This window comes from Squalius cephalus, assembly GCF_949319135.1.
Source record: "Squalius cephalus genome assembly, chromosome: 5".
In the NCBI taxonomy this organism is placed as follows: domain Eukaryota; kingdom Metazoa; phylum Chordata; class Actinopteri; order Cypriniformes; family Leuciscidae; genus Squalius; species Squalius cephalus.
The window spans coordinates 19,387,406-19,406,636 of record NC_137126.1 but is presented as its reverse complement, the minus strand read 5'-3'; the positions used below and the strand labels follow the sequence as shown (position 1 = coordinate 19,406,636).

The window sequence follows — 19,231 nt, the reverse complement described above, 5'->3', positions numbered from 1 at the left end:
TTTATTCCCACAAGTACTTTATAAGTACACTATAACTACCGAAAGTTGCGCTGTAAATTTGTCTTAATTATGCACTTTCCGGGCTGTCATCTGAAGCGTTACCCAATATTGTTTACTGCCAGCAGATGGTGAAGCCGCCGGAAGTGTTCGGGCAGCCATATTGGTATTCCCTACAGACAGAGGGCTATATATTATACATTGTATTATTGTTAAAGTTTAGTTGAGGCCAGAAGAGAACTGTGGTTTGCTAGTGGATGTTTAAATCACAAAAAAAGTGTGTCATCTTCAGGGGAAAGAGCCAGTGTGACTCATCAATGAAGTTGCATTTGACCTTGTGGCCAGCATATAACAAAAAGTGAAATAGTGAAGCCACTAGCCTAACCAAAATAAGCTCCAATACACTAATGTATTCTGGAAACAAGGCCTCCAAAATTGCATATTTATAAGCAACTTTATTAAAAGCAAACTAAGCAAGCATGCCAACACTGCCTCTAGTGATAAATTGTTCCTCGTGACCTCAAATGATGATTTATTTCCTGTAAATAATAGGTCAAACACTTAATTATGGCATGCCAAACATTTTAGATACTCATCTGACCAACTTTATTTATGCTTCACAATAACTAAGCTATTGTGCTCTACTTTAAGTCTTAAAATAACACTAGCAAAACTCTTCCTGCAACACCAAAATAAGACCTAGAATTCTGAAAGCTCTCTTATTCACCCAGTTGTTACTTCATTTAACAAACTTCAGCTCCAACAAAAAATCATATCCCTATAAATATACATATTAATATTTATAAATACAAATAAACATTATGTGGATCATACAGTATGCATTTATGTTTTTTATTTTTCTATTAACAGTCCTTATTTATTTCACATTATGTGTTCTTCTTGCACATAAATGTTTGGAAAAAAGAACAAGAGAGAGAACAGTGCCATCTACTGAATATCTAGACAGAAAACTTGTGGAATTTGTGCGCACATTTTTTTTTTATTTACTTTTTGGTCTTTTATAAAGATGGGTCAGTGGTTTTTCATTAAGCAACATCTTAAAAACATAGAACCCAAACCCAGTGTAAAGCTGTTTAACAACATAAAATAAGACAATTTCCCCTGCAACCTGGTCGCACAAAAAAATCTATTTTTTCTTCAGGCATTAGAAGGTTTTCAAGTCATTTAACACAGCAAATGTTTCACAAGCAAGCATATTTCTCCTTTAAACTATGTCAAGTTTAACCGTTTAACATCTGGAATCTTGCCAAAATAGCATTTCTGTAAAGCAGCCGGTCACAAACACATGGAAAAAAATATTACATGGATACTTATTTTTTGTGAATGGCAGCCAATAACACACAACACCTCATGAGGGACATCACAGAAATCAACAGGTTTATATGAATCCTAAATTACGACAGCTGAAACGGTGACAAATTTCAGAAAACTGATTCAACACTGTATTTTTAACACTTCATTGTGTTTAATTGACCATATTATAAATCCAGATGAATTCAGATACATGGGAATTACAATCATAATGTTTGTGTTTAAACCGATCCATAGTAACAAAAATGAATACATTCATCGATAACTGTAACGATCCAAACTAACATTAGAAGTGCCCATTACAGTGTAACAATGCTGCCGTTGTCCTTTACAGACTATCATTCACTTCTATCCCAAATATATGAATAAAGCTGCTGATCAAAGGCAAAATTACTACTACAAACAAAATAATAACAATGTACCAGCTATATTACAATGTACCAGTCATATTTGACATTTTATGAGGTCAAAGCACTGAGCTATAAACAAAAACCTGGAAGTGTATTAATGTGAGCTTTAGTCACAGTGAGCACAGATTTTCACACATGGAAAGAACTAAAAATCTGTATGGAGCTAAAACGATATTAGAAATGCATGCATAAAATGCACAAATATTCACACACAACATCCTCTCATGATAATATATTAAAATAAAGCTAAATTGTGTATTTATGGCCTGTATTGTGAGTTAACAAAATGTAATAAATGAATTTGCATAAATGTGCATCTTGACACATGCATTTGTGCGAGAATATGATACTGTTTTGACTCCATATTTTTTGACAAACTAAAGGCATTTGAAACATTCTGCAAAAACAATTCCTGAATAGCTAGAAAATCGGTGAGGAAAATATGTCACACAAACAAAAACCTTCAATCCTTGAAGAGTAAAACAAAATCAGTAGCAACCAGTAAAGATCAGCAAGGAGTGAAAAATCTAACAACTCTCCATCAGTGATGTGACTTTAGAGGCCTTTTTTGTCTTGTAGCAATTTGACAATAGCGAATTACCCTTAACTAAAGCTCTGTACACAAAGACTTCTCCAAACTTGCTAACAAATATATATATATATCTCTTTGTCAAATCAGATGGGTAAAACGAGTACGAGTCTACATTTTCTTTGCCTCTTCTATACTTTACAACAAAACTCAAATATTTCAGCTTCATCAGAACGTACATGGCAAAACCCAAAATAAAATCCACACTTATGTTTCAGAAATGCTAACTTAATCTTTCCATTGACAAACAAGCTCTATTTTACCTATAGGCAAGCCTGCACAAACAATACATAATATACACACTCAACTCTAAAATTAAACTTTAAAATACATCTTGTGCAAAGGATGAAAGTTGGAACATTTGTCAGGCAATAACATTTACACAGTGCTGGATTACAAGCATTGCAGACTATGCAAATGATTAAAAACATCACCGGCACATACATAAATAAAACTTTTCTACTTAGAAGAAAGGGGCTTGTTGTGACGCATCTCTTGTCGCATGATTTCAGTATTTCACTAGGAAACTATTGTTTTTGGCATTGCGTGATAAGGGCATATTTAAGAGATACTGATGGGAGGTTTTGGTCTGTAGCCACCGACATTAAGTAAAAGGGAATAAATGCATCATGATATTTAAACAACAACCAGATTTGCCCTGAGCAAGGTGAATTTTTGAATAGTGCAAATAGTGCTTGAGGCCAGAGCCATACATATACCGAGTTGGGACCCTCCAAATGAACCACAAAAAGAAAACACGCCAACCTTTTCCAAGCAGCAACGCTAAAGTTATGACACAGGAAATCATATGCTGCTGACTTTACGCTTTCACTCAGAACTTAAAGGAAGAAAGAAAATACATCTGCTTTACACTTAATATCCAGACGTGTTCATTTACATAGCTAGTATTAAAGGCTAAATGTTTTCAGGCAGATATCTAGTAAGCTTCTGGCTAGGTCACAGTTCACTGGAAAATAAAATTCCCTATAAGACGCCCTGAAAAGAGATGTTTTTAAACGGCCCTTTACATCCAAGTAAATCTGCCCTTCTGTCTTGAGTTTGACCTAACGTTTGTACATTTATGGCTCTGGCTGTAATATCGCTCATATCACTCACACATGCATGTGCCCGGTGACATCACCTGAGGGAGTGAGAGGCACAAGAGAGGAGCCGTCTCCTCCTCACACTACAACCAGTGCTGGAGCGTTTTCAAGTTATTCTCCATCCATCGCATGTTCTGCTTAATGGTCTCAATGGCCTCCTGCACGATCCTCATCTGAGAACCTTTCGCCCCAAGAGAACTGAAGAAGTTCTGGGCCTGGACGAGAAGGGTGAAAAATAATTCAGTACAAAAACATGAAAAAACTTTTTCATTGTAACAAATATATGATCTTTTTTTTTTTTTTTTTTTTTTGGGATGAACAGACCTCCATGAGATGAGTTTTTGTGGAAAATTGACTGGTTGCGGACATGATGATGCTCTGAATGGGAAAGGATCCGAGAGGAAACCTTACATTAAGAAAATGGAAAAGGGAAAACATTAAATTACACATTGAATGCTTTGACGTACAATTAACCAATTGATACATTTGCAAAACCACCTCATTATAAAAATCTTGGTTTCTATATTAGGCCTTAAAACATTTACGACCTTTCTCCACTAAGGGGCCGTTTACACAACACTGTTTTCAACTAAAAACGGAAAACTTTTTATGCGTTTTGGATGTTCATTTACACGACAACTGCGTTTTGGGGGACTGAAACACAAGCTTTTTTAAAGTTGTAGAGTTTCAAAGTGCATGTTTTTGAAAACGGTACTGTTTCGTCCCCATGCAAACAACAAAAATGTGAATTTGTGACAACGGTGACGCCATGTGCATGCGTATTACGTGTTCAGTCTATAGGCGCATAGTGTTTCTTTAAAAAGTGACATCGCCAACTACTGGCCTGGCATGAATAATACAGCAACTTTAGTTGTAATTCACAGATCCGTGAGAATGGGGATCGTTTTGACAACATTGGCATCTGTACGCAACAAAATGCAAACTACGAACGAACACTGTTTAAGGTGTTTAATACATTTTTTTTTTATTTACCTTTACTATGCACAATCAGTGTATGCACATGCATGTAAAGACGTATTACACATGTTAAGGTGTAATATTTACATTAAATGTGTGTGGATTCAAAATGTTGCTAAAAACAAATATTTAAATAACCCTCCTCAAGGGGGTTCTTTGATTCTTTAAATATGAAAAGTTCACCACTCACTTCTGAGTGATTTTTTCCCAGTTCTCCTTCACAAAATCCCAAGCGTAGAGGTAGCCAGCAAAGTTCCTGCAAATCGTGTGGATCACCAAAGGAAAGTCTTGAGTTTGAATCTCACTTCCATCAAGACTTTTCTTCAAAATCCTAAAATGGAAAACCAAGTGAAATTCAGTATTGCATGTGCTGACAGCTCGAAAGATTTTCCCTCCCAACAGAGCATGTCGTCCAGCCTTACCAAATGATTTTCCGTACATCCTGAGTGCTGGCCAAAGCTTCCAGTGTCTTGTGCTTCTCTGCGTCATAGATGGAGTGTTTATACGTGTTTAGAAGCACATCCCATCCGTCATCTGTTTGGGCAGCAACTTTGAAGACTGTTCTCATGAGATCACTGGGAATCCTAATACAACACAGCATATAACAAGAAGAGAAAAAACTGCAGTGAGGAGCACAGAGTCAAGGGCTTTAGACAATGTCTCTTTGCAGACTAACAATAATGCCTTTTTTTGAAAATCACAACCAGTTAACGAAGAGCAATTGAACTTATTCGGTCAAGGGTAGCGGGTCAATCACTAATCAAACTTACGGAGAAGTCTTGTTGGAATGGATCCACTGATCAAACAGATGTTTGGCCTGTGTTGTGCAGTTGGGTCTGTTGAGGGAACATGCCATCTCCAGCAGGGCAGACCGAGGCGTAATCTTCGACACATTAGTTTCCGGTTGCCATGACTGACTCTCCATCAAACTTCCAAAATGTTCGTCGATGTAACTCTGCAAAGATTGAAGTCAAACAACTTTTAGAACTAAATACATTGTCCTAAGATAAAAGAGAGACATTTGAATACAACAGCTACATAAGATGTTGTAGATGAGCGTTGTTTCCTACCGTCATTCTAGACGCCAAGTTCAATTCTGATCTTTTGTCCAGCAATCTGTAAATCTGATCAAGCTGGAAGAGAGCTTCAATCAGAGGAGCCGTCTCGGTCTCGTTTCTAATGTAATCCATTAGGTTTGAGACCTGCCTGAAGGACACCCTTCCCAATCTGGAGGAAAGATGAAGCATAATTAAGCATCCCAAAAATAGACATATATAGCCTATATATTTTTTAAACTGATTGATCGTAGATCTCATTGATCTGAGGATAAAGTTCATCTCTCTGAAAAAGAAATCCTGTAATTTTCTAAATAGTTTGTTTGTGTACATGAATGTGTGTGTGTGTGTGTGTGTGTGCATGTATCCAAGCATGCACAGGTCCGAGAATTTTATCTTTGCGAGTACACATGCAAATTTGTTAACATGAACATGATGAACATGCTGCTGAACACTAAATGTTTCTCTAAATTTCGATCTCCCCCATTCATTTTCAATGGATAGTCATTTTTGACCAATATAAGCTCAGATCAATGAGGCCTACAATCAGTCAGTTTAAAAAATTTATACAAAACCTGTCCTAACTGAAAGTTGACAAAAAGATTTAATCACATATTTGGTGATAATATAGCATAACGAGATATTTATGAGACAATATTTTTAATTGTAATAATATTTCAACTATATTACTGTATTTTTGATCAAATGAATGCAGCCTTGATAAGCATAACATACATAAAAATCTTACCGACCTCAAACTTTTGAATGGTAGAGAATTTCAAAAAAAGAATAAAATAAAAAAGGACAAATCATTTCATTTTACACTGCAGAAAATATTCTTGACAAAAAAATATTAAATAATATATATTGCATGCTGGTTTTGATGGGTATTACAGTATTATCACATCACTATGAAATATTCTCAAATTGTACAACACTCAGTTCCCACACCAATCAGTTTTTTTCTCCATGTTCATGATGGAATAATTATTTAAAAAATATTTTTTAATTATTTAAAAATTGTGTATTATTTTTTGTGAGACTGCAATTGCAAATAGCAGTATTATCAAATAAAAATATTTTATAGCTGAATCACAACAATAAAAACTTTTGAGAAATAATAATAAATGAATGATTCCCTGATAATGTCAGGTTTTCCTTGATTGTAGGAATCCTGAAGCATCAGCTCTTTAAAGTCTTGTCTAATAACTTTAACCTTTCATTTAAAATCAGATCTACCTGGAGAGAGCAAAGATGTTATTGATGAGAGCTGCTCTGTCTTCACAGGGGAGGACACTTATGTTCCTATTCAAAGCATCAATCAAGGCCTTCCATCCATCCACATCATAATCCACTATGTAGAAGCCATCACTCCTGAAGTTGAACTTCAACCACTTCACCTCACCTGGAAGCTTTAATATGGCTGGAAAAGATTTAAAGCAACAAACAATATATCATCATTTCCAGTAGTTGGAATCATCTGTCTATGCACGTACACTCGGTCCTGAGGACAATGCTTACCTGTTTTGTCCTTGAGATGAAACACTTGCTTGCAGGAGCTGAGAACACTACAGCTGTCGTTCACATATGTCAGGGGAACATGCCACAAGCGGCTATATGTACCACAAAAGTCGATCAATTAAAATTAAACATTAAGACTTCAAGTAAAGCTTGCTGTTTTAATAGATCATTATAACAGAGCTTGTTTAAACCTCTGGAACCTTAATACAAACAAGACTATTCTATCTCATGCCAGACACTACAGTTCAAAGTTCAGAAAGATTTTGAAATGTTTTTGGAAGTCTCTTATGCTCAACAAAGTTGCATTTATTTGTTAAAAAAAAAAATACAGTAAAAACAATTATTGTAAAATATTATTATAATTTAAAATAACTGCTTTCTATTTTAATATATTTTAAAACATAATTTATTCCTGTGATGTCAAAGATTAATTTTCAGTAGCCATTACATCCGTGGCCAAAAATATTGTCAGTTACATAAATTATACTTCTATAATAGAAGTTTATATTTACATGTTTCTATGGTATACTGGAAATTAATGATAAGCCTTTCATCGGAGTGATTTCACATGACTAGTACTTGTTCACACTTTCCAATGTGCTGATGATATGATTAGTGAAATTATATTTTGTGTATTGTGAAGCTTGTTGCAATTATTTAAAATACATCTGATTACTCTGCACAATAATCTAGAAACAATGTGAATCAACACCACAACTAAAGCAGAAAACATTTTCACTGCCAATACTTTTGGCCACAGCTGTGCTCCAGTCTTCAGTGTCAACCGATCATTCACAAGTCATTCTAATATGCTGATTTACAGCTCAAGAAACATTTCTTATTATTATCTATGCTAATACAGTTGTGGTGCTTAATTTTTGTGTGGAAATCACAATAAAATTTTTTTTTGGTAAATAAAACGTCCAAAAGAACAGTATGTATTTGAAATAGAAATCTTTATAAATGTCTTTACTGCCACTATGTTTGTAAACGTTCCGTTTTATGTACTGGTATTTTACATTATTTCTAAGAGGAATAATTTTACCTATACACCTATGCGATCTTTGTTTATTCTTTTAAAGGGTTAGTTCACCCAAAAATCTTAATTCTAATTTACTCACCCTCATTTCGTTCTAAACCACAAATGAAGATATTTTTTATAAAATCTGAGTGATTTCTGTCCCTCCATTGACAGCAACGCAGCACGTTTGAGCTTCCACAAGAACCAATGAGGTTCATTCTCGTGTTACGCAGCACGTTTGAGCTTCCACAAGAACCAATGAGGTTCATTCTCGTGTTACGCAGCACGTTTGAGCTTCTCAAGAACCAATGAGGTTCATTCTCGTGTTACGCAGCACGTTTGAGCTTCTCAAGAACCAATGAGGTTCATTCTCGTGTTAAGCAGCACGTTTGAGCTTCCAAAAGAACCAATGAGGTTCATTCTCGTGTTACGCAGCACGTTTGAGCTTCCACAAGAACCAATGAGGTTCATTCTCGTGTTACGCAGCACGTTTGAGCTTCTCAAGAACCAATGAGGTTCATTCTCGTGTTACGCAGCACGTTTAAGCTTCCGAAAGAACCAATGAGGTTCATTCTCGTGTTACGCAGCACGTTTGAGCTCCTCAAGGACCAATGAGGTTCATTCTCGTGTTACGCAGCACGTTTGAGCTTCCAAAAGAACCAATGAGGTTCATTCTCGTGTTACGCAGCACGTTTGAGCTTCCACAAGAACCAATGAGGTTCATTCTCATGTTACGCAGCACGTTTGAGCTTCTCAAGAACCAATGAGGTTCATTCTCGTGTTACGCAGCACGTTTGAGCTTCCAAAAGAACCAATGAGGTTCATTCTAGTGTTACGCAGCACGTTTGAGCTTCCAAAAGAACCAATGAGGTTCATTCTCGTGTTACGCAGCACGTTTGAGCTCCTCAAGAACCAATGAGGTTCATTCTCGTGTTACGCAGCACGTTTGAGCTTCCAAAAGAACCAATGAGGTTCATTCTCGTGTTACGCAGCACGTTTGAGCTTCCAAAAGAACCAATGAGGTTCATTCTCGTGTTACGCAGCCCGTTTGAGCTTCTCAAGAACCAATGAGGTTCATTCTCGTGTTACGCAGCACGTTTGAGCTCCTCAAGGACCAATGAGGTTCATTCTCGTGTTACGCAGCACGTTTGAGCTTCCAAAAGAACCAATGAGGTTCATTCTCGTGTTACGCAGCCCGTTTGAGCTTCTCAAGAACCAATGAGGTTCATTCTCGTGTTACGCAGCACGTTTGAGCTTCCAAAAGAACCAATGAGGTTCATTCTCGTTACGCAGCCCGTTTGAGCTTCTCAAGAACCAATGAGGTTCATTCTCGTGTTACGCAGCACGTTTGAGCTTCCAAAAGAACCAATGAGGTTCATTCTCGTGTTACGCAGCACGTTTGAGCTCCTCAAGAACCAATGAGGTTCATTCTCGTGTTACGCAGCACGTTTGAGCTTCCAAAAGAACCAATGAGGTTCATTCTCGTGTTACGCAGCACGTTTGAGCTTCTCAAGAACCAATGAGGTTCATTCTCGTGTTACGCAGCACGTTTGAGCTTCCAAAAGAACCAATGAGGTTCATTCTCGTGTTACGCAGCCCGTTTGAGCTTCTCAAGAACCAATGAGGTTCATTCTCGTGTTACGCAGCACGTTTGAGCTTCCAAAAGAACCAATGAGGTTCATTCTCGTGTTACGCAGCACGTTTGAGCTCCTCAAGAACCAATGAGGTTCATTCTCGTGTTACGCAGCACGTTTGAGCTTCTCAAGAACCAATGAGGTTCATTCTCATGTTACGCAGCACGTTTGAGCTTCTCAAGAACCAATGAGGTTCATTCTCATGTTACGCAGCACGTTTGAGCTTCTCAAGAACCAATGAGGTTCATTCTCGTGTTACGCAGCACGTTTGAGCTTCCAAAAGAACCAATGAGGTTCATTCTCGTGTTACGCAGCACGTTTGAGCTTCCAAAAGAACCAATGAGGTTCATTCTCGTGTTACGCAGCACGTTTGAGCTCCTCAAGAACCAATGAGGTTCATTCTCGTGTTACGCAGCACGTTTGAGCTTCCAAAAGAACCAATGAGGTTCATTCTCGTGTTACGCAGCACGTTTGAGCTTCCAAAAGAACCAATGAGGTTCATTCTCGTGTTACGCAGCCCGTTTGAGCTTCTCAAGAACCAATGAGGTTCATTCTCGTGTTACGCAGCACGTTTGAGCTCCTCAAGGACCAATGAGGTTCATTCTCGTGTTACGCAGCACGTTTGAGCTTCCAAAAGAACCAATGAGGTTCATTCTCGTGTTACGCAGCCCGTTTGAGCTTCTCAAGAACCAATGAGGTTCATTCTCGTGTTACGCAGCACGTTTGAGCTTCCAAAAGAACCAATGAGGTTCATTCTCGTGTTACGCAGCCCGTTTGAGCTTCTCAAGAACCAATGAGGTTCATTCTCGTGTTACGCAGCACGTTTGAGCTTCCAAAAGAACCAATGAGGTTCATTCTCGTGTTACGCAGCACGTTTGAGCTTCTCAAGAACCAATGAGGTTCATTCTCGTGTTACGCAGCCCGTTTGAGCTTCTCAAGAACCAATGAGGTTCATTCTCGTGTTACGCAGCACGTTTGAGCTTCCAAAAGAACCAATGAGGTTCATTCTCGTGTTACGCAGCACGTTTGAGCTCCTCAAGAACCAATGAGGTTCATTCTCGTGTTACGCAGCACGTTTGAGCTTCCAAAAGAACCAATGAGGTTCATTCTCGTGTTACGCAGCACGTTTGAGCTTCTCAAGAACCAATGAGGTTCATTCTCGTGTTACGCAGCACGTTTGAGCTTCTCAAGAACCAATGAGGTTCATTCTCGTGTTACGCAGCACGTTTGAGCTTCCAAAAGAACCAATGAGGTTCATTCTCGTGTTACGCAGCCCGTTTGAGCTTCTCAAGAACCAATGAGGTTCATTCTCGTGTTACGCAGCACGTTTGAGCTTCCAAAAGAACCAATGAGGTTCATTCTCGTGTTACGCAGCACGTTTGAGCTCCTCAAGAACCAATGAGGTTCATTCTCGTGTTACGCAGCACGTTTGAGCTTCTCAAGAACCAATGAGGTTCATTCTCGTGTTACGCAGCACGTTTGAGCTTCCAAAAGAACCAATGAGGTTCATTCTCGTGTTACGCAGCACGTTTGAGCTCCTCAAGAACCAATGAGGTTCATTCTCGTGTTACGCAGCACGTTTGAGCTTCTCAAGAACCAATGAGGTTCATTCTCGTGTTATGCAGCACGTTTGAGCTTCTCAAGAACCAATGAGGTTCATTCTCGTGTTACGCAGCACGTTTGAGCTTCCAAAAGAACCAATGAGGTTCATTCTCGTGTTACGCAGCACGTTTGAGCTCCTCAAGAACCAATGAGGTTCATTCTCGTGTTACGCAGCACGTTTGAGCTTCCACAAGAACCAATGAGGTTCATTCTCGTGTTATGCAGCACGTTTGAGCTTCCACAAGAACCAATGAGGTTCATTCTCATGTTACGCAGCACGTTTGAGCTTCTCAAGAACCAATGAGGTTCATTCTCGTGTTACGCAGCACGTTTGAGCTTCCAAAAGAACCAATGAGGTTCATTCTCATGTTACGCAGCACGTTTGAGCTTCCACAAGAACCAATGAGGTTCATTCTCGTGTTACGCAGCACGTTTGAGCTTCTCAGGAACCAATGAGGTTCATTCTCATGTTACGCAGCACGTTTGAGCTCCTCAAGAACCAATGAGGTTCATTCTCGTGTTACGCAGCACGTTTGAGCTTCCATAAGAACCAATGAGGTTCATTCTCATGTTACACAACACGTTTGAGCTTCCACAAGAACCAATGAGGTTCATTCTCGTGTTACGCAGCACGTTTGAGCTTCAAGAGGTTTGTTCTCGTTTGTCAAGCAGGTTCAGTTGAGCTTCTGTTTATGTCCGCTGATCAATGTTATATGGGAATAAAAGCCTAAATTAAATCTGTTCATCATATAAAGTGATCATGTCTCAGAAAATTCTGACTAAACCACTCAATTCATTTGGATTAGATTTACAATCTCTTAACTTTTTAAAGCGTCAAAGTGGTAGCTGTCAATGGAGAGTACAGAACTGGCTCAGATTTTATTAAAAAGATCTTCAGTTGTGTTCTAAAGATGAACGAAAGTCTTACAGGTTTGGAACGACACGAGGATGAGTAAATGGTGACAATATTTTTGACCCGGTTTGATTGATAGTCAAGTGCAACTTATTTTCTGGAACATATGATACCTAAAGTAGCAAAAAGAGCCTAAAAAACATTACTAACCAACAGCAAACGGATCTAATCTCGCCCCAATTCATTATAATACATTTTTAGATCAATGTTTACAGTTAAAATCCTCTACCTGTCGTCTGTGCTGTTTTCAGAATTCATAAGGAAATGTTCTTGCGACAATGTCACTTGAGTGCCATTCCTCTTCACTGTGACCAGAGGAAAGCCCTTATGAACAGTCCAAGTGTTCATCATCTCAGATACACTTACATTTTGTTTGCTCACCTATGGAGAACATAGATGTCAGTGCACGCTAATAAAAACATGCCTCAGATGTCAGCCCAGTTGCTTTTTCATTAAGTATAGTAACTGTATGGATGACACTCAAAAAAACTATGTGCTTTGTTATCGTAAATGTTGAAAAGCAATCACTGTTCAGACATTTTAAATTAAATCTAGTAAAAAGAAGGTCTGACCTGTGAAAGACTGTTCCATAAATCTTCACTTTCTGTGTTTGATCGGTTATACTTTAGTAAGTACTCAATCACTCCTTTTCGAAACTCCCCATTTGTGAGGGTTGCATTGAGCATCAGCAGTATTGAAGCACCCTTGCATGATCAAGAAACAAGTTATGAGAATAGATATACAATCAATAACAATCAATGAAAATGATTACATTGTGCCAGTTTTCAAAAAGAGGGTTAATTAAACCACTTCACAAGCAATAAGTAATGTACGATATACCTTCTCATAAGACACAGAGTCAAACATCTCTTCCACCTGCTCTGGGGTGCTCACGACAGAAGACACTGGGTGGGACGAGTTCAGTGCATCTTTGGCTAGTGCTTTAAATCGAACATTTAAAAATTCAGTGCCCTGTAAATGAAAGACACAAGATTAAATATAGACATTTTAAATGAAACATTCAAACAACAAAAAATAATGTACTGAAAGAAACAAAGGGAATTTCTCCTATTTTAGTCTAAAACTTACTATGTCAAGTTCTGGGAACACATTTTGAATCGACATGTACTGCATGTAGGTTGCAAATCCTTCATTCAGCCAAAGATCATTCCACCATCTCATAGTCACTAGATTTCCAAACCACTGAAGAGAAAAACAACATAATGAACATAGCATGTCTGACTTGCCTTTTCTTTTTATTAGAATTGAAAGACTTCATTTCCGATTTATCATTTGTATTTTATATTACTATTGGTGCTGGGCAACGATTAATCGCATCCAAAATAAAAGTTTGTGTTTACAAAATATATATGTGTGTACTGTGTATGATTATTTTGAATATATAAATACACAAAATATGCATGTATATATTTTAGATTATTTATATATAATATAAATTATATATAAATATATATACAGTATATACATGCAAATATTTCTTAAATATATATATATATATATATATATATATATATATATATGCATATGTGTGTATTTATATAATGTGTGTATTTAAATAATGTTTATATACACATATATACATACACATTTACAAATATATATATATTACGGTATATAGAAGATTATATATATATATATATATATATATATATATATATATATATATATATATATATATATATATATATATATATATATATATATATATATATCTTCTATGATATATATATAAAAATGTATAATGCAATGGGGCAATATTTGTGGGTCCTGATAATGCCAACTGTCTGCTTTTACCAGCAATAGTTATAAACCATTTGAACGTGACTATTATTACCCTGTCATGAGAATGTTGCTTTATTCATAAAGTGAATTACCTGGTGGGCAAGTTCATGAGCAATGACAGAAGTCACCAGTTGCTTGTCTATAGGGGAGGAATTATTCCCTACTAGCAAAGTTGTCTCACGGAATGTGATTAGTCCCCAGTTCTCCATGGCTCCAGCGAGGAAGTCAGGAATGGCCACTAAATCTATTGATTTTCGAAAGAAAACGTGGTCATGTAAGGCAACACAATTACATTTTTTTAAGTTATTCATAATTACATTAGTGTGTACATTCAGCTATTCTAGGAATCTAATAATCCCAGTTTGAAGAGTTTTTGTAAGGAAAGGTGTCTTACCTAACTTGCTTAATGGGTAGTCGATCTCAAAGAACGTATTGTAGAACTCCAACAGTTTTGCAGCTGTGCACAGAGCATAATGCACTTGTTCCTTTTTGTCTGGAACGGCATACACAGACACCTGCACAACATTTGAGAAAAAATAACTATACCGATAATGCAATATGTTTCCAGAATATTTTCAACACAAGACAGCGATTTTGAGAAGAATACATACCGTAGTATTAGAGACATTCTTGCTGTAACTACTAAATTCAGCCACGATAAATGCAACCAGGTAAGTGCTCATTGTATCACTTTTCTTAAACTCGTCTTCTTGAAAACCATTTTTTAAATCCATGGTTTTGACCTAAAAAAATTCAAACAAGAATGTATGGACAATACAATTACAAAACTATAAAATTATCAAAAGAAAAATAAGAAAATCAAAAAAATCTGACAAGGTTTTATAAAACAAATATTATATACACAATACTGTTCAAAAGTTTGGGGTCAGAAAGTTTATGTTTTTGAAATAACTCTATTATGCTCACCAAGACTGAATGTAAGAACATGTGTGAACAAAAATACATTAAAAACAGTAATGTGAATGTAAAAACAGTAGTGCGAAATATTATTACAATTTGAAATACCCATCGTCTAATGTAATATATTTTAAAATGTAATTTATTCCTGTGATGGCAAAGCTGAATTTCACCAGCCATTACTCCAGTCTTCAGTGTCACATGATCCTTCAGAAATCTAATATCATATACTGATTTGATGCTCAAGAAACGATTACTATATTATTATCAATGATGTGAACTGTTGTGCTGCTTGATATTTTTGTGTAAACTGTGATAAAAAAAAATCATGCTACTTTTATGAATAAAAAGGTAACGGTAAGAACCGCATCAATTTGAAAAAAAAAAATATATATATTTTCTAACATCATAGAATTTACTTTACTATCCAGGCCTACCTTTACTATTACTATTTACCTTTACTATCACTTCTGATCAATTGAATGCATCCTTGCTGAATAAAAGTTTTTTTTTTTAACTACAAAAACAAACTTTGAACGGTAGTGTATACACAAACACACACACACTTGTATATGTGGTTTACATGGACTCTCCATAGGCGTAATGGTTTTTGTACTGTACAAACTATCCCCTAACACTAACCCTATATCATCACCAAAAATTTACTGCATTAAAACATTCAGTATGCTTTTTAATCCATTTTGTTTACGAGGAGACAGGACGTGTCCTCATAAACCATGTTTCCGTTGTAATACCCATGTCATTATTCACATTTGTGTCCTCATAAACCACATATTCAAGAGCATACACAATTTTATGTATTAGCCACTTCATTTAAAGTGGAAAAAACAGTAAATAAGTAATCAAACAAACAAAACTACCTTGGGCATGTTTGAAAGACTGATATACTTGGATTCTCTGGTAATCTTGATAAGAAAAGTTGATTTAAAAGCTGGCTCGTCAAAACAAGGGAAAGCCTTGCGGGCTGCCAAGGGCTCAAACTGAGTAGCGGCCAAAACTCTAGAAGAAAGATGAAGTGAATTAAAAGAAGTGTTTGAGAGGCATAAAGATATATAACTAAGTAGAAGTAACTATCAATCAACACACTTAAGCAGACTAGTTCATTCAAATTTATCCTAAATATTCAGAAGGTTACACAAAGGTGAATTTGACTGCACATACCTTTTTGTACCATTTATGTCAACATAAGAGCTGTTGTAGAAGCCATCATAGCTGTTGGAGAAGTTTGCTGTGTAGTTAATGTTCAAAACATATTGCCCCTTCTTAAGATCTTCTGGAAATTTGATGGCGATCTGCTGCCAAGGTTTGTACTCCAGGACGTGGACCACTTTATCTTGGAAAGTGGCCTTGGTTATGTTCATATCAGAACTGTGCAGGACAATAATCTTCGTTTCATGTAACACTTCCACTTTGATTGACACACTGCCTTGAAAGGTCATATTCTTCAGGTCGGGATGGAGTGAAATGTCGTAATGCACAGGATGCACACTGGATGGTAACCTCAACTCTGTCCATGGGAAAAGTTCTTTACTTGTAGAAATTGGATAGATTCTCTCCATGGTTGAATTTGTCTTTGGGCACCCCGTTCTGGTGAAAGTGCAGCTTGGAACGAAGTAAATGACCATGAATATGGAGACCACCACAACCAGGAGGAGAACACCTACCACCGTGGTCTTAGCTGAAGGCATCGAGCACGATCCAGAAGGCTGGTGGCGGGTGTAGGATGAGGCAGCGCTGCGCTGGTTGGAACTACGGTTCATGAAGGACATGCCAAGAAGACGGGCGGAGGATTCGTAGTCTTCCTCGTCTTCGTCCAGGTCGTTTTCTCCAAGGCCTCGGACTAAAAGTCGTGAGCTGCGGGGTTCATAGACTACATCATCTGAGTCGATGGGGTAGGAAGTGGACTCCTTCGCCAAATCCACCACATCTGGCTCTTCCTCAAACATGCTGTTCTCAATCATGTTCCTTGGCAGGGGAGCTCTTTCTGTAGGTTAGAGCAGCAACAGAAAAACAAGTGAATACGAAAGCACGGTAGTTGGAAGTGGCTTCCTGTTTACAAGCGCGATGCCGTCTAAAATAACCAAGAGCTTTTCTGAAAAGTTGAGTGATTTTGTAGTCAGCCTACATAAGTGGTTTGAGTCAGAGTGTAAAAGGAAGAAAACAAATGAAAGTCAAACTAAAGATGAAAGAAAAGCAAATTACCATGCGTCTCAGTGCATACAAACGATAAGATTCGGTTCAGTAAATACTTCCACCCATGACCACAGGCTGTCACCAATGTACAGCATAACCTATTTCATGCACAATTCAATGTTGCTTAACTATTGTCTGCATATGATTTGTCAAGAAAATAAAGTGACCGCAGTGTTCCTCTTTTACTCCTTCCACAGAGAATTAGACTAAATGAATTAAATAAATCAAAGCACTGTCTGAGTTAACAGTGATCAAATTACTATTTAGCACATTGCTTGAAACAACTAATGTGTCCTACCTACTGACCTGAGGGCAAACTCAGGTCTGCTGGACAAAGACTCTTGTTCTTTAAGTGACCTGAAAGTCAACTTCTTTTTAACAACAACATGCCTGATTTATCGTTTAGCACAGTTCAGTTTGTGAACTATTCAGTCATAGGCACATAAGCAAACACTTGCTACAGTTCCTTAATAAATCTCACAGAAACATATCAAGATCCTATTTCATAAATGAATAATATATTTTGCATATGTGATTAAAATTCTGCCTATTTTTTCAAGACTATCTGCTTTAAGATGCCATAATTAGCCTATATCAGTTAAAGTCGTCATGGAGCGGAAGTTGATATAATCTTTTCTTTCCTGTTGTGACACATCTGAGTGAAATGACTTCTCAAATGAGAAATAAATGATTTTGTCCATCAGGAATTGATAAGATCAATGAATTGTTGCTGTGATCTCATGTGAATGACAGGTTGCTGGGAGGATATGGCTGCACGATTAGAGCAAAAATCCTAATTACACTTATGTTGGTCAGTATTGTTATCACGATTATTTTACATGATTAAGAGTTATAGGATATGACCTTAACTTATATGAGTAATTTTGTTTTCATGATAGCGATATACATCAAGTTAGGTATATTTTACAGGAAATAAGGTTGCTTTGATACCAACATTTTAGATACCCTCATATTATAGGCAAACTAATGCAAGTTAAAAAGAAGTCCTCAAAGTTGTTGAGCAAAGTAATAAAAAATAAAAAGAACAAACTTAAATCATTGTTTATTAAATGAAATAGGCCTATTTGTATCATGCAAGTCTAAAAGTTTAATATTCCACTAATATCCAACTTCAGAAAAATATATAATCAAATTTAAAAATACCGCTGGACAAAATGATGGCCCATCCTACATTTTTCTTGTTTGAAAAGCCGGTTCACTGGGATATACCGGTAGGCCTACGTTACAACAATAAGGAAGAAAAGACTATCAAAATGCTGACTTTAAAGATTACATAGGCAAATTAATAAAAAAAATTATGTACACTGATAAATTATAGATAATTTTTTATAATAAATAGCACATTTATAGGATATTTGATTTCATGGTAACTTTAATAACATTTCGCACTCAAATTATCACTACCACTATGATACACAAACCAATTATTTCTAGTGTTGATTCTCATTACTGTTTCTCATAACGTGCTGTTTTGCGCACGTTACGGTAATTAGATCGTGGTTAATTGTAATCTATGAAAAAAATCGTGATGCTTGTAAAATAACTGCTTTAAGCAAAAGCGTGAATAAATTAGTCAAATAATGTGATCTTGGGAGTTTTTTGTGAGCGAAACTTTCTTAACAGGCAAATTCTCATTCAGGAAGTCAACAAGAACAGGTTTTTTTTTTTTTTTTTTTGCTTTTGCTGTCATTGCCAGAAAACACAGAAACTATTTTAAGCTAACTAAACTAGGAGATAAGCAAAGACAGTACTAAAAAGTGACAACCAGCTGGCCTGTGTGTCACATGTGCAAGACCATAAAAACACAAAGCAGCAAATGTCACCTTGCAAAGATTAGGACAAGATTTTGGGCAAAGCATGAACCCTGGGACTCTGGAGATTTAGGTCTGATGCACGTAACGTTAGCTTGTCAGATCAGATGTGATGATGACTTAAAGGGAATATAAAGTCAAATGTGGATGCTGACAGCAGAACATTGTGAGACATCACGTGAATGACAGTCACCAAAACAAATAAATTACTGATCTAATTTACTGATTATTCACTTCCCCTCATAAACAATGATATAATTTAATTTAATCAGAGATCATGTCATGACCTGTCGAAGCTTATGCACGAAT

The 19,231-nt window shown here is 36.8% G+C and overlaps 1 protein-coding gene across 1 annotated transcript in view; it reads right to left on the bottom strand.

Annotated features, from left to right (window-relative positions):
- Positions 1-2,128: 2,128 nt before the first annotated feature.
- The window catches only part of LOC307159122 (leucyl-cystinyl aminopeptidase-like), a 38,974-nt gene continuing 21,871 nt past the window's right edge, over positions 2,129-19,231 (bottom strand). The window contains exons 21-37 of the mRNA XM_079872335.1: positions 16,059-16,881; positions 15,758-15,896; positions 14,570-14,701; positions 14,353-14,473; positions 14,051-14,202; positions 13,245-13,358; positions 12,996-13,127; positions 12,728-12,859; positions 12,385-12,536; positions 6,986-7,077; positions 6,704-6,887; positions 5,480-5,636; positions 5,180-5,364; positions 4,832-4,993; positions 4,600-4,740; positions 3,756-3,837; positions 2,129-3,646 (exon numbers count right to left, since the gene is read on the bottom strand). Coding sequence (XP_079728461.1) covers positions 3,515-3,646; positions 3,756-3,837; positions 4,600-4,740; positions 4,832-4,993; positions 5,180-5,364; positions 5,480-5,636; positions 6,704-6,887; positions 6,986-7,077; positions 12,385-12,536; positions 12,728-12,859; positions 12,996-13,127; positions 13,245-13,358; positions 14,051-14,202; positions 14,353-14,473; positions 14,570-14,701; positions 15,758-15,896; positions 16,059-16,881 — 3,032 coding nt within the window. The 3' untranslated portion in view covers positions 2,129-3,514. The remainder of the gene's footprint in view (positions 3,647-3,755; positions 3,838-4,599; positions 4,741-4,831; positions 4,994-5,179; positions 5,365-5,479; positions 5,637-6,703; positions 6,888-6,985; positions 7,078-12,384; positions 12,537-12,727; positions 12,860-12,995; positions 13,128-13,244; positions 13,359-14,050; positions 14,203-14,352; positions 14,474-14,569; positions 14,702-15,757; positions 15,897-16,058; positions 16,882-19,231) is intronic.